Genomic DNA, 16,060 nt, shown 5'->3' with positions numbered 1-16,060 from the left:
ATTTTTTTTTCGTGCCGCCGTCACTTTATGACTTAAATCAGCAGTAACCACTGAGAAACACATCTACAACTACTTAGTCAAACACCCAAATAAATTGCATTACTACAAAGCGAATGGCCTAGTAATTAGCGTATCAACCACGCCATTTTCATTATCAATAACCAAAATCTGCTAGTAAACCTGAATACCTAAAAAAAAAACAATAATAATAAACAATAGTTTGGGTTGTAAATTGATAAAATCGATCGGTTATCTATATAGATGCAGATAATTTGTTTCAATATAAAGCTGGGATCGTGGGCAAGTCCGTGTATTGTGACAGGATCCCAGGATACAACATGTTGAGAGTAATTATATTGTCTGCTGTATTCAGCTTGGCGGTAGCCAGCCCTGCTGTAACGAGGAGCAGGCAAGACATTGAAGCCTTCAAACAGTTTTTAGATGGAATCCGTAAAGGTATGTGGAATTTTTAGTGTTTTAAATGTTTAAAAAAAATATTCGAAGAAATACAAGATTTTTTTAATTTTCTAGATTTTAATTTTATCTCAATATTGGTAATATCGAAAAATTTCTTAGTAGGATGGAATTGTGTCCAGTAGATGGCAATAGGCTTACCTCCTATTATATAGGCCTTGACATTGTATAGTGGCATTAAGTGCCGTAATGTATACCTCTGCCTACACCTTCGGGGATAAAAGGCTTGACGTTGCGTTTTAATTTTATCAAACTGTTTTGGTTCATAATTGAATAATAAACGTAGACCCATAATTTGGGATGACCAGTTTCGTAAAATAGGTTTATTATTTAAATTCTATATCCAATCACAAAGCATTGCAGCATCCGGCCAATGACTCTCTTTTTGATTATTTTTTCTCAACTTTTTGTTTGTTTTTGCAAATGGCATTGTAAATGTCCTTAAGATAAAACTCACAATGCATTTAGATGCAACAATGGCCTAGACATTGTCTGTAAACAAAATCAATCTGAGTATCTCAATCTCAGATTGAGAGATATGATGAATAAGAAAATTCTAATTTTATAAATTCCCTTTTGTCCTATCTTTATTCTTTCACTAAATAGTGATTAATATCTACATAGCCTTTGTCGTTCATAGATTTTAAGAGAAACCAAGTAATGCGCTCATTTCCTGAAATTTTGCTCTAAGGAACACATACCTAATAGCCGACAAAAAATAATTATCCCATGTGATCCAGCAGTTCGGGAGCAAAGGGCTTACATATATTTCGATGGTTTTGTATAATTATAAATGAAATTAGCTTGTATCGTCACGCCTTTTATCCCTGAAGGTGTAGGCAGAGGTGCACATTATGACACGTAGGTAATGCCACTGTACAATGTACACACACTTTTCACAATTTATGTTGTAAGTCCCATGTAATAGGTGGTCAGCCTATTACTATATACTAGGCACAGTTCCAGGCTCCGTGCTATGAAATCTGCTATTTTAATATAATTTGTACTAACTTTTCCCAGGCAATGAAAATACAGTACAATTCCAAGCAAAGAGGATTTCATTCCCCTTCGCGAATGTTGAGGAGCTGAGCGGCAAGTACCAGGGCGACATAGTCCTGGATGACGAGGATTATGAGGTGATGCTGCAGGAGTATGCGGTAGGCCGCAATGCCTACTCCACGACCACCATCACCACCTGGCCATACAACACTGTTATCTTCGAATTTGGAGATGGAGAATTCAGTAAGTGGATCAAGTATTTTAAATTTTCCCCTTTTAGTAACAACTTTGGGATGGGATCTTAAAAAATTCGGTTGCTTTTGTCAATCACGGCTTAGAGGACACATTATCGACTATTATTTCTCTATAGTTTACTGACTTCTACCACCAGCTGCGGCCCCGTTCTCATGGGATAAAAAGTAAAGCCTATGTGTTATTCCAGACCATAATCTACCCTGTTCCAAATTCCATCCCGAACCCTTTAGCTGTTTTAACAACGTGAAAGAGTAATAAACAAACATCAAACTTTCGCATTTATAAAGTACAGTACTACTTTCTGCCAGCGAAACTATTGCATTTATAAAATACTAGTTTCTGCATGCGGCTTCGCCCGTGTTCCCCTATCATCCAGATAGGTTATTTTTAACCCACAGGAACAGTCATAATCTGTTTGTATACCAAATTTTATCAAAATCCCAAACAAACAAACTTTTACATTTATAATATTAGTTGGTTTTTAATTGGAGAAAGCATTTCAGTATTTGTACACGATTAAAAGTCATCAAATGACGTATGATATTTCGTCATGATTACTTCACATTTTGTACCTAATACTTTGAAATGCCGACTAATCACGGAAATGGATTTATTCCACTAATTCAAATCATTTTATTACTCACTTAGAATTGTATTATTTTATTACTAAGACTGTAAACCTAATAAAATGTCACCAACCTACTAATAGATAGATAAGGGTGACGAAATAACTAACGATAATTTTGTTGCAAATCTCAATACATTGGTAAATATTAGTATTCAACAATCTTACTAAAGAAAAATATGTTGAAATTAGAAAAAAAGTACGTCGCCGCCATTTCCGTTTCACATCTTAATACGTACGGCGTGTCGTGTTCGGCGCGCGCCTCATAGAGCCATCAGACCACCAGAGATGGCGCCCAGTAGGACTGAAGCCTCATCCGGTCTAACCGGGGTTCCGGTTCGAAGGGCAGAAGTAGGAACGGGGTGGTTCTTAGTCAGTAAGAGTCTGACACTCCCTGAGCGAGGCAAGAGCCTCGCCCAAGGTGAAAGAAGTCATTGGATGATTTCCCCCTCAATAAAAAAGTACCTACCATAATAAAATGCAGCCATAAATACAGATGAAAGACTAGATTAGGTATCTGTAACACAATAAATGTGTCACTAGACTGATTCACTTGTTCAATGTAAATGCATTATCATATACGATCAAGATCATTGTCACATTATCTTTACAATATTGCAAATAAACATGAACTTAAATATCGATAACAATCGGTATCGATAACCGATTATAATCGAGATGTTTGAACGAAATGTGTTCTCAATAACTGCAGTGTTTATTTATAAATAAACAATTAATCGGAGATGTATATCGATTCAAATTGAATTTAGTTATCAAGATGGCTTACTATTTATTTCTAGAAATTATTTTCCTCGACTTGATTAAATACCGATTAATTAAAATAAATTTAGATTTTCAGGTTACTAGTTTTAAGCAATAAAGTGATAGGGTTTCAAAAATAAAAAGAGTGATAGATACGACAGCTCCGTTTTTTCTTGAGTTGGCAAGGGGCTCTGTCGTGTCTCTAAATATGTATTTTATTATTATTTACTTTATTTATTTATTAAATACTTTATTTTATTTGATTACAGATGATGCACAGAAGACAGCTATTTGGAATGCTGCAAGAGACATCGAGGCACACACATGCGTCAAATTCAGATATAGGACAGCATCTGACCCTGTTTATGTGAAACTTACTGTAAGTATTTAAAAACATATTTAAAACAGATAAAATAGATATTAAAACAAAGCAACACAATCCGGGCAAGCTAGTTTAATCCTAAGTGAGATATGCCAGCTTAATGTATTGAATTATATGAGTTAATCATTATGCTGATGGATTTAGGACAATCCTACCAATAAAAATCACATAATAATTATGTGCCTTAAGTATCTATTCATACATTAACCTCTACCTCTAATCTTCTTCTGTGGAATTGAAGGGTAATTAGGTTTTGGGAAGATTAGGGAGACACTTATATTAGCCCAGTAGGCCCATTCATGTTGTAAATGTAATCAAAACAAATACTTTGGGTTTAATTTATTATGTTATCAGTTTGCTTACTTAACTGTTTGACGAGGAACTCGACTTGTTTCGTGTATCGTGGAAAGTTTCTCATGAATTTGAGCCTCTAGTGCTTGAATCTAGTCGAGTTCCTCGTCAAACAGTTACTTGAGTAAGCCAATAACATACGGTAATAAATAATTTAGTGTGTCTCATAAAAGTTATAACAAAATTATACTTTGGGATTTGTTATAATAAACATTAAAAATAATATTTTTAATTGAAACAGATATTTTTTAAGCAATCAAGTCCTAACTCGACATAATTAAACTTAAATGTTTTATTACCATGTCATTATCATCATCTTAAACTAGAAAGTGATTGCTTAAATAATAAAATTCACTTTAATTTTCAGGGATTGGCAGACGGTTGCTACGCTAACGTGGGTTACAGGGAGTCTCGTGGGGCCCACACAATGAACTTGGCTCGAAACGCCGTTGGTTCAGGGTGCTTCAGACATGCCACCATAGTGCACGAGTTCATGCATATCCTCGGCTTCGTGCACATGCAGTCTACGCACAACCGGGATAATTTCGTCAAGATTCTTGAAAATAATGTCGTGCCAGGTCTGTGTTAAAAAAATAGTTTTACATTTTTAAATTTCCCTTGTGGAGCATTATTTTTTAGTTTTTCTTTCTTCGTCTTGTACGTAATAGAAATAGGAGCACTTCTCACTTTTTAAACCTTCCTTAGACTTCCACATATAATTTACCTACACCAAAATTTGCCAAATCAGTCCAGGTGTTCTCGAGTTTTAGCGAGAGTAACGAACAGGAATTGAGACTAAGTTATTTATTTACAGAACTATTCCTTAAATTAGCTTACCGCCGTACTCAGAGTCATTTAATGGTCACTTAACCCAGTTCTTTTTCCATACAAAATCGTTATTAAGGAATAGTTTAAGTAATTATTAAATTACTCTGAGTGCGGCAGTTAGAGTCTATTTTAATGTTTCTTTAATTTAATTTGCAGGCAGTGAACACAATTTTGACATATACAAAGAGTCAAGAGTGGACAATTTGGGAGTGGGCTACGACTATGTTAGCTGTCTGCACTATGGCCCTTACGCATTCACAGCTAACGGACGACCGACTATTGAGGCACTGCAGGTACGTAACATTACAACCATCATTTCATCTTAATAACTGCACGGTTGACAGGCAAATGGTTGCCGTACAACGTGTAGTGGATTGGATTCCCGCACGGAGCATCTCTTTGTTTGATACACAAATTGTAGCTTCAGGTCTGGGTTTCTTGTGTATGTGAATTTGTGGGTTATTAAAACATTGTCCCACTCTAAGAAAATCCTAGAGCGGGACAATGTTTTTATATAAAAAAATCCCAAAAACCTACTGTAAAACGCATCCAATTCCCTCAAGTTATATATTATTAAGAAGTATGAAGATACAATGGGCTATTATAGAAAAAATAAATTTATTAAATAATCAATCCGCATTTGAACAGGTACGTAATTTATTCCGTGTTTATTTTTACAGAGATTCACAGGCGAGATGGGACAACGTGAATACGTTACGGACAAAGACTGGCTTCGCATCAACAGATACTACGACTGCCCAGGCGCATGGAATTAAACTGATTAGTATTAATTAGATTTAAGATGAATACGAATATTATATTTTAGTAATTAATATTATTTAAATACATAATTTTATAAGTACTTACCATTTCTGTTTTTTTTTTCAATTTGAATCCTAATCCAATTTCATTTTAATGTCCGTCTAGTAGATTAATTTAAAACATTAGACATGTATTTATATACTTTTCTTAAAAAATAAATACTTTCGACGATACATTAATTAGTCGTACCTATATCGTGTGATGTCACGATTTATAACATTTTATAGGGTACCGTGACGTAGGGACCTAAACATAAGACCGTGTTATCTAAGTAGGTATTATTAAGATTAAAATATAACAAAATCGAAAATACGTGTGTTCTACACAATATAACCTTTAATTTGATCACTAGACGCGCTTAAAAGTAAATATCACAATCCACTATTATATGCGTCACCCACTTTACACAACAGCTTTGCCTAACAGTTGGCATATTCACTAACTTCCACGCATATCCTCCATACTTAGTATTCTCAAAAGACTTCTTTCTTCTTTTATAACCACTATTCTTCTTCTGGTCTCCATAATGCTTCGACTGTGAAAGTGCAGTAACTGAGTAGCAGCATTGATCGCCCAAACGAAACGCCGGTCTCGAAACTATAAGGGCCACAGTAAAAAACAGTATATGCAGTTATCCTTAAAATGAATTCTTGAATTATTTGAACGCCTAAAAAAGTCGTAAGAGCAGATTACAGACTTGCAGTACTTGTTTTTGCTTTGCAAATCTACCGCGCCGCTGGATCGTGCGGGCACGGTAATTGCGCGCGCGTGCGATGTCGTTTACCTTAAATTCTGTACGCTAAAAATACTAAATCACTAATACATTAACCATTTGGTGGCGTATAATAAAGCAAAAGTCTTTTGGCTTCGAGAGCGTTTTCCTTACACCCAGTATACTTTTCTTAAAAAATAAATACTTTCGACGATACATTAATTAGTCGTATATCGTGTGATGTCACGATTTATAACATTTTATAGGGTAATATAAAGATCGTTAGCAACTACTTTTTATACATTTTTACTGGGCGAGGACATAAATTTAATGTGTTGACGTAGGTCGTGTTGGTGGTCTTGTCGTTGATCATGTTATGCTATTATTAAGAAATATTTATCTAGACTAGACTCTGGACTAATAAATAAAATTGGAGTCTCTATTTGTAATATTAAAATAACTGCGAACATAAATACGATACCATACATGTTTTATTTTTGTCTGTGTCTGTAACTTGTAAGTGCTCAATTAATACCTTTTAGGTATTTTTTTTTTTTTTTATCCCAAAGTCAGGCACGTCATGTTTCGATAGGTAACTGAGAAAATGGCATTGCAATTTAATTTTTTTTTAATGTATGACTCTAAACTTTTCCTTTTCATTCGGCTTTCGTATAAAAAGTTTGTTTTTGTATAATTTTCTAATAAAAATACTCCACTAAAAACTGGCCGACACATCACAAACAACGCATTCAAATAAAAAACCCAAAGATTTTAAATATAGTTTGTCATGCTAATTAAGTAATTCGAAAACCTTATTGCGGTGCCAAGGACAGTAATTAAATATCAATGATACAAACACTTTTATCAATAAATAATTTGTTTTTAAAGTACGTCATAAACGGAGATCTTTGGGTATAATGCTAGCATAACAATGATCATATTTTTAATAAAACTTAAAATATTGCTTAAATACATTTTGCATGAATTATCAATATAAAAAATACAAGGTAGGTCCTAAGAATGAACCCTGAGAAACACCATAGAACAATGATAATATTTATACCACCAATAATATTATTTATTTTGACATCCTGGATCCCATCACATCTATAAATAAAAAAATAAATCGAGAACGGCTGGACCGATTTGGCAAAATTTGGTCTTGAATTATTTGTAGAAGTCCAGGGAAGGTTTAAAATGTGAGAGAAAATTTTTTTTGAGACGGTACGAAGTTAGCCGGAATTTTGAACGATTTTCGAAACTACTGATTCGTGTGTAGCAAAGTAGCAAATGTAATCCTCCAATTATTTCAGTTGGACATTCATAGAATCGATCGATTATACCTATTGATTATCTAGATAGATAAAGATAATTTGATTTAATATAAAACTAAGGTGAGAGATAAGTCGGTGTATTGTGGCAGGATCCCAGGATACAACATGTTGCGACTAATTATATTGTCTGCTGTGTTCAGCTTGGCGGTAGCCAGTCCTGCTGTAACAAGGAGCAGGGAAGAAATTGAAGCTTTCAAACAGTTTCTAGAAGACGTCCGTAGAGGTATGTGGAATTTGAGATATATTTTTTGGTTTTACATTCAGCTTTAGACGAATTTATTAAAAAAGTACCTTTTGTTTTAATTGACATGATTACTGATGGGTGATTGAGTATTTCATTTTTAATGTTTATGACAATTAGGGTCTGGTTTCTCAATGTCTGGATAGTCGCTATGTCCCAGATAAATTTGAATTAAATACGTAATTTTAATGAAGTATTTGTAACATAAGTTAATTGGGTACTTACTTATATGAAGGTGGTGAAACAGGCGCTTAATCTTAATTTACTTTTTTACCCAGGCAATGAAAACGAAGCAGAATTCGAAGCGAAGAGGGCTGCATTCCCTCTCGCGAATGTTGAGGAGCTGAGTGGCTTGTACCAGGGTGACATAGTTCTGGACAAAGAAGATTATGAGAGGATGGTGGAAGATTATGCTCATGGTCGCAACGCGTACACCTCGCCCACTATTTCCAGATGGCCCGACGACACCGTTATCTTCCAATTTGGAGAAGGAGAATTCGGTAAGTGGATTTTGAGGCGTTTTATATTTGAAGAATAATTTATTTAAATGCTTTTTTACTATCTAAACTATTCTAAAGTTCAATGAAAAATTACCCAGTATAACGATATTTTTCACTAAAAACTTATTTTTTTAATTATTATAATAAGTACTGAAACTACACATTAAACACATTAAACATATTAGAATTAATTTTATATATAGCTGCTGTGAAAACTCTTTTCGGATATAAATTCAGGGACACGTTGCATTTCCATGAAAATCAGCTCTGTTACCTAGAATCCCTACAGCATGACCCTGCCTGCATGTCTTAAAAAAGTATTTTAGACTTGCTTCTGCCAGCGGCTTCGTCCGCGAATCAGAGTGACATAAAGTATCCTATGTGTTATTGCAGACTATAACCTACTCCTGTTCCAAATTTCATACCCATCACATGCCTTCATTTTGACGTGATTGAGTAACAAACATATACGTACAAACAAACACATAAACAAACAAACAAACTCAGAAACATTCGCATTTATAATAATAAGTAAGATAATATTAATACGATTCATAGATAATGAAAAAATAATGGAATTTCCATGTTTTATGCAAGTTGTGATTTATTAATTTCATGATAATGTTAGTTATAGATTAGAATAAAGATACAGCAATTGACACAATTAACAGATTGCTACTAATTTATCATTAATTTGTTATCACACATAATTATCTTATACGTTCTCAAAAACACCTAGTGCACTGATTGTTATAATGAACTTAAATCGATTAACATATCGAATCTAACCGGATCGAGATTTTTATCTGGAGTCATATCAATGACAGAACCATCATATCTACTCATTATTACAAAAGAAAACATGTTTTTGTTTAAGTTGAAAAAAAAAAGAAAAACGATAGGTGGCTCTAGCTATTGATAAAGTTAGTGTAGTCAAAAACAAGCAGACGGATCACCATAAGACATTAAGCAATCAGCATCACCCATGAATAGTCTCAGAATTACAAATACTTTGCCTATCATTGAGAGGGAAGGGACCTCCAATGAGTTCACTCACACACGGCAAAAGATAGTTTTGTTTTATGCTGATTTTACTGTGAGGCTGTGATATCACTTTAGACTCTAGTCGAGTCAATTGCAGGCCAAAGCAGGAAAATTCCCACGTTGAAAAATAATTTAAATATCTACATTTGCAGACGATGCACAAAAGGAAGCTATTTGGGAAGGCGCAAGAGACATCGAGGCTCACACATGTGTCAAATTCAGATATAGGACCGAATTTGATAATGTGTTTGTGAATCTTACTGTAAGTATAGGAAAAATACTACAATTCTTAATAACAACAATAGAAATTTTGGTTATACCTTTTTTTGTTGAGTCCGGAAAATCATCTATTGACTTCTCCCGCTTTGGGCGAGGCGAGAGGAATTTAAGAGTGTCAGACTCTTAAACTAAAAACCACCCCGTTCCTACTCCTGCTTTTCGAGCCGGAGCTCCGGTAACCCGCTAGGAAGTCCGCAGCTCCGGTACCTAAGTACTTACCTAAGATACCCTCGCTTATTGAGTCTGCATATACTATATCCAGACTCCGAACATTATGTAGGCACCTATATCCGATATAGGTATCTAGATAATGTTCTATAATACAAAGCGGTTAGTTACACATTCTTATGTAAAATTCCAGGGAAGACCAACGGGTTGCTCTGCTCACATAGGTTACAGGCCAGACCGAGGAGCGCACACAATGAACTTGGCTCGCAACGACATTGGAGTCGGATGCTTCAGACATGCTACCATAGTGCACGAGTTCATGCATATCCTCGGATTCCGTCACATGCATTCCACACACGACCGCGACCATTACGTCAAGATTCATGAAGAAAATATCAGACCAGGTATGTATGGACTTATATTATTACTCGTTTTTATCAGGATTAAAAAAATTTTGAATAACTTTATAGAATGACTGAGGTAATGAAAACTGGCCAAGTCAAATCTTACCTACTTTAAGATCTCACATTTTAAATAACAGCAATTGTTATAGGTATCCAATAAAACATAGAAATATTTATTTATTTATTTATTTATTTCTTCATGCACATGAGTGTGTACACTAGGTGGGCTTAATGCCGTAGGCATTCTCTACCAGCCAAACCTACAGGTGATGCAATGAAGAACCAGTGGTAGGTGCATGGACCAAGCAAATTAAGAAAAGCTCAAGGAGAGAAAAAAAATACAATATACTTTCTAACACAAACATATACCAAAATATATTTAAATAATATAGAAACATAATAAACCTACATAATAACAATACATATACTATCTACATATCATAAAAATAGAGTTTTATACTTCTTCATGATGTTATTTTGTTCTTATAAATATAATTATATTAGGATTTTGTACAGAACTTGCCACTTATTGAGATCTCCATTCTTTTCGCGGTGAAGCCGACAACCAAGCATAGGTTTTGTATTGAACTTGGTTTTCCTTTTGTACATTTATGTTTGTGGTGGGATTAAATTTTTTTAGCATCAACCTTGTAAATTACAAAAAGTTGAAAAAAATACAAACCAAAGTTTTAAATTTTCAGGCACTGAAAACAATTTCAACAAGCACGATGAAACAAGAGTGGACAACTTGGGAATCGAATACGACTATGTGAGCTGTCTGCACTACAGTCCTTTCGCCTTCTCTGTCAACGGGGAGCCGACAATTGAGCCACTGCAGGTAAGTGTATACGTTAATCATTATATGATTATTTTGAAATACTAGGTACTTCAGAAAATGATAAAAATATTTAAAAACATAAATATAGGAGCGGACCAGTAGCGGGAGCAAGGAGGAAACTACATTTTATTATTAACCGACTTCAAAAAAAGGAGGAGGTTCTCAATTCGACTGTATTTTTTTATATAGTAGACACGAAAACAAAATATTACACCGAAACTTTTGTACCAAAAACATTAAATGAATAAAAAAACTGTAATATAGATACAAATATACTACACTTTTCTAAATATTAAGTCCAACTCTTAATAAAAGTCTGTCCTTAGCTCAATTAAATTTTAAATTTATTTTTTCACTGTTTTCGTTTACAGGAACACGAAGGCCAAATGGGACAACGTGTATACGTGACGGACAAAGACTGGCTTCGTATCAACAGACATTACAACTGCCCAGGCGCATGGGATTAAAAACAATTCAAATCTTTCATATCAATACTATAATCGATATCAAATTTAATATATGTTTAATTGCTTATATTTACACCTGCTATCATATCTGATTTTATTTTAATATCCTAGTTTCCTACTAGTCAAATTCAATACTTTTTTCGAAACGTCAAAAACGATATTTTCTATGAATTTTGTATGAAATAGTGCGTTATGTTATGACGTCATCAGATTTTTACGTCAAATAGCAGACATATTTCGAAAATTAAGTAGATCATCAAATCTATGAATAAAAGTGTGATTATTTTGTAATATTTTATTGTATTAAAAAGTCGAAATAATTTATTTATGACTGAGGAAACTACCCAATTGTTTTGTAATCCTATAAGTATATGCTCAAGGGCAAAGAAAAAAACAGTTAATACAACAAAGTTTTGTCCACATTTCTGCAGACGCAGCGGTTGACTCAATTGAGCTTATTAAGTTACGAGCGTCTGAATAAAAAGCACACAAAAATGTCGGTGCCGGCGTCCGCGCACGCAAAAGAAACCAAGAGGCCAATAAGATATTATTTACAAAACATACAAGCTGACTTTTTGTAAGTGCTCCCGAGGGGCTACGGCGACCTACATGTTGTCGGGAACACATGACGGTGCGTCTAAGCTTTGATCTCGACGAATCATGCGCCCGCGCCGCGCGTACACTGTCGCAGTAAATTTTGTCAGGACAAATTTCGACTCTTTGAAATTGTTGAGATTTAAACGCAACGGGCGCTGATTTAATCAGATTTATTAGGTTTTAACTACAAGAATGAATGAGTGCTGTAGTTTGTAATAATGTTCGTGTTTTGATGGTTAAGTTAATTGCTTTAGAATGTAGTTACTGCGGTACACTTTCAAGAAAATAAGCAAACTTTAATACAGTATCTTTATTGTTTTTGAGTAAGTAATAAGTTCTAACTCAATTCCATTAGAAAGACCGATTTTTTGGTAAAGTATAACCCAGTGCAGTATTTTAAGTAGAAAGTTAGTAAAGTTAAAAGTATCTACTAAGTAAAGATAGTATATTGACATTCAGAAATGAAACCGATCACTAAGCCTTGACAGGTCATGGTCTGGTGACGCGACCGCTGACAGCTGTAACGGCGACAGTGATGCGCAAGAGTATGAAACCGATACCCCGCGATACCGCTACTGCGCAGACGCGGCGGTCGGTGGTCGGCTATTTATGAGGATTCGCGGAAATTCGACGGAACATGCCGAAGGTATTATGTTACTAGGATGTAGTGCTCTTTTTCATGAGCCTATTGCCTAGCTTTTTGCTTCTAAGAGGGATTTTTAAGCCTTAAAGGAAATAATTTTTGACTCTGCAAGAATCAGATGTTTAAAGACTGATCAGGGCTTACTCGAATTTTGAGTAATAAGCTTTGTGTCCAAGTTTCTTTAGTTAGGGAACGTTAATAAAAAATGTACTGGAAATACATTTTTGAAAACTCCCAAATATTTTTAACCACATTAACAGATTCTTATCTAGCCACAACAAAAACGCTTAACAGGAGTTGCCAAAAAATGTCAACGGTAAGGGCATGTCAATTAAGAAAATGACTTAAAACCCTAAGGGAGTTGATTCGGCGTCTTACAAACGAGTGGGTAAGCCAAAAACTACTGTAAAGACACTGACAGCCACTTAAGCAGTAAAAAAACGCGATAAAAGTGCATCTAAAAAAGTGTCAAAGTTTAACGACATCATCGAGGTAAAAAAAAAAGTTAAAAGCCGTCAAAAGAACAAACAACTATTTTCGTACGAATGTTTCTAATTAAGATTACAGTAACTAGCACAAATTACAAATTTCCTGAGGAAATATCTGATTATCTATTATTTTTTGAAGTGTGGGATTGTCATAAAAAAAATATGACGTTGGATATGACGTTTAGTAATTATTATTACCGAGTTTATTTGCAGTTTGTTATATCTAGGTTTATACCTGAACTGTGATTCATCACCTTTACCTATATACATCTTCTTTTCGTTAGTTTTGAATGTTTAAATTATATCTTTAGTCTATATGTACCGTTATTCTGTGGTACCGTTCACAATGTACATGTTGAAACTTGACATTATTGAAGATTTTATAAAAAATAAATATTTCACCAACAATAGAGATGCTTATATACACAAAATGTTGCCAACTTATACATAAGTACAGTGACGATATCCACAAAAGACTGACTGTGGTTGGATACTTTTTTTTTACTTTTAACTACCGGCTAACGGTAAACGGATCCTTTTTTTTATACACAAAACACATTTAATATACATGGCAACACGCATAAAATTAGAGCTTATTTTTTACCACACGGCGCCTACCTCCGTGATGGCATCCTTCCGGATGCGCTTGCGCCGCAAATCGTACGACTCGTTAGCACAGAATCCCATTAATTTAGCGAACACGTCAACACAAGAGTGGAGGGCGATGGGCCGCAACCAATAATTAAAGTTTCGGTGATAAATTATTTTTGTGCAAAATATTTTTTAAACGTTTATTGTGCTTTTTGTGCCCGTTTAAGTTCTACAGTAGGTATTACAAATAGGTACCAGTATCTATGCATCATCTAAATTTTATAGCATGCCCACTGCGTAAACTCTTTTCTTGGTCAAGTCCTTTAATTCGCAGTAGTTGTATAGAAAGTTACTAAGTTTATTTTAATAAACTCTATTTAAAATGAACACCGTCTAAGGAATGAAAACAAAATAAAGTGAACTCAAAACACAAAGCTTTTTTTAGCAAAGTTTAAATAGCAATCCATCATCAATTACGTTAGGTGCGCCGGCGCTGTTCCTTAGCGTGCAACGTTTAATTGTTAGTATTTTTCTTGTACATGCTAAAATTATATCTTTAATTAATCGTTGGGACCAAGTGTTGCGTGGAAGCGACGTGAGTAATGGCTTCACTGATTTGACGTAATTGTCATGCGTGCGCGCATGCCACTCGCCGTACTTTTAGGGATTTTAAGGGATGCTGATCTGGATTTGCTTTGTTTAATGTTGAAATGGAATGCACTTAAATAAAATATTGTTTTAGATATTTTTATTTGTACCTTAATAAACACATGATAACACATTTTTACTATTTATATTAAAATAAAGTTATTTTTTTTAATCGAGGCTCTAGATAAACGTAACTGCAAAACTTAACCACAGCAATGACAAAAGCAACAAGTCTTTAGAAATATCGTATAGGGAGGTCCCAACATTTGTATGAATCCCCGAAACACATGCATCCATGGCCACCACACCGGATGATGTGGTGACAAATGACTATGTTCACGGGTTATTGAGCCGCTATCCCCTCAGAATGAACACGTCACGTTAGACCACACCGTGGCAAAATTAATTATTATTGCATTTTCAACTCTCGCTTCCACAAATTAACGCTGAATATGATTTATTAGTTTTGTTGAAAAAGTATGTTTCAGTTTTGAAATTTTATTTAATTGAACGCGAAACTGAATATTGAACATTAGTGCTCTGTTTTAAAAATGTACCTACCACGAGCTTTTGTTGAAGTGCAAACCTCAAAGAGTGGTTGTGAAAGATGTAAGAATGAAGATATATATCAGGTTTTGTTTTAAGTACCTATAGTCTAAGCTATAAAAAGCAAAATTTCCTTCACGATACCAGGTTTTTGCGCTCCGATTGACAAAAGTCATCCAATGATGCTCTTTTTTTTTAATAAACGTTGACGTACATTTTGATTTTCTTCTGTGTTGTGGGTGCGTTTACAAACACAATTTCACATACACATGCCACCCAGACCCGGAACAACAATTTGTGGATCACACAAAGAGTTGTTCCGTTCGGGAATCGAACCCGCTACACGGTGCACAGCAGCCAGTTGTCCAGCCGCTGCGCCAACTGTGCAGTCAAAAGTCTTGAATTCTGTTTGCTTCATTAGATGAAACAAATATAGTGTAACAAAATTCTGAATTCCTTGTTAGACGTTATCAGCTGCTGTATTTTTTTCACAAATAACGTTAAAATGAATCATTGAAACAAACCTTCAACAAAACTACGTCCACCACTCGAGCCAAGAAATCTAGCAGAAACACAACAATAATATTGGTGACATTAAAATCTTAAATTAAATTACATTTCTCTTTAATGTTGATCAGTTATATTATTACTGTAGAGTGAAGAACAAGACAAGATTAGTACGGTCTCGTTATGCTCAGGCGCAAACGAGCTGTCTTGCGCCGGAGTCGCGCACGCTCCCGCCGACAACTGTCATCCCCAATTATGGCCGCCATGACACCTTGGCGCGTTTGCATTTGAATATAGAACGTTTGCTTCAAAGGAATCCCAAGTTTTTATACATCGTTTTTGATTTCAAAATGTGTATTCCTTGTAAATAATCAATTAAATACGTCTTCGAATTGTAAATATTTCAACAGGTTCAAAGAAATGTTAAACTATCGTCATGAAATTATTAATTTTATTACCTATTTTCGTAATAAATTCATAAAACACTGCTGTTTCGAATTATGCGTATGACCAAGAAAACTATGAATATAATATTTTATTGTGATCTTGTGTTTT

The 16,060-nt window shown here is 34.6% G+C and overlaps 2 protein-coding genes across 7 annotated transcripts in view; both read left to right on the top strand.

The window, feature by feature from the left end:
* Positions 1 to 289: 289 nt before the first annotated feature.
* LOC118262711 (seminal metalloprotease 1-like) lies at positions 290 to 5,545 on the top strand. The gene is made up of 6 exons (XM_035574271.2): positions 290 to 456; positions 1,495 to 1,716; positions 3,385 to 3,494; positions 4,216 to 4,426; positions 4,833 to 4,969; positions 5,357 to 5,545. Exons 1-6 carry the CDS (start codon positions 339 to 341, stop codon positions 5,450 to 5,452), a joined length of 894 nt encoding a protein of 297 aa, XP_035430164.2. The 5' UTR covers positions 290 to 338; the 3' UTR covers positions 5,453 to 5,545.
* A 2,053-nt stretch (positions 5,546 to 7,598) lies between these two features.
* The window catches only part of LOC118263056 (seminal metalloprotease 1-like), a 418,985-nt gene continuing 410,523 nt past the window's right edge, over positions 7,599 to 16,060 (top strand). For 4 of the 6 annotated variants that reach the window (XM_050697572.1, XM_050697571.1, XM_050697573.1 and 1 more), the window contains exons 1-6: positions 7,599 to 7,767; positions 8,064 to 8,285; positions 9,482 to 9,591; positions 9,970 to 10,180; positions 10,882 to 11,018; positions 11,390 to 11,489. In XM_050697572.1, the coding sequence (XP_050553529.1) occupies positions 7,650 to 7,767; positions 8,064 to 8,285; positions 9,482 to 9,591; positions 9,970 to 10,180; positions 10,882 to 11,018; positions 11,390 to 11,485 (894 nt within the window). In that variant the 5' untranslated portion in view covers positions 7,599 to 7,649 and the 3' untranslated portion in view covers positions 11,486 to 11,489. Of the gene's footprint in view, positions 7,768 to 8,063; positions 8,286 to 9,481; positions 9,592 to 9,969; positions 10,181 to 10,881; positions 11,019 to 11,389; positions 11,571 to 15,592; positions 15,603 to 16,060 lie in introns of those variants that run through there. The other 2 variants (XM_050697576.1, XM_035574818.2) reach the window with 2 other exon arrangements.

Source organism: Spodoptera frugiperda, chromosome 12 (assembly GCF_023101765.2).
Source record: "Spodoptera frugiperda isolate SF20-4 chromosome 12, AGI-APGP_CSIRO_Sfru_2.0, whole genome shotgun sequence".
In the NCBI taxonomy this organism is placed as follows: domain Eukaryota; kingdom Metazoa; phylum Arthropoda; class Insecta; order Lepidoptera; family Noctuidae; genus Spodoptera; species Spodoptera frugiperda.
Note: the sequence above shows the minus strand (reverse complement) of the source record. Positions and strands in the feature narration are given on the sequence as shown.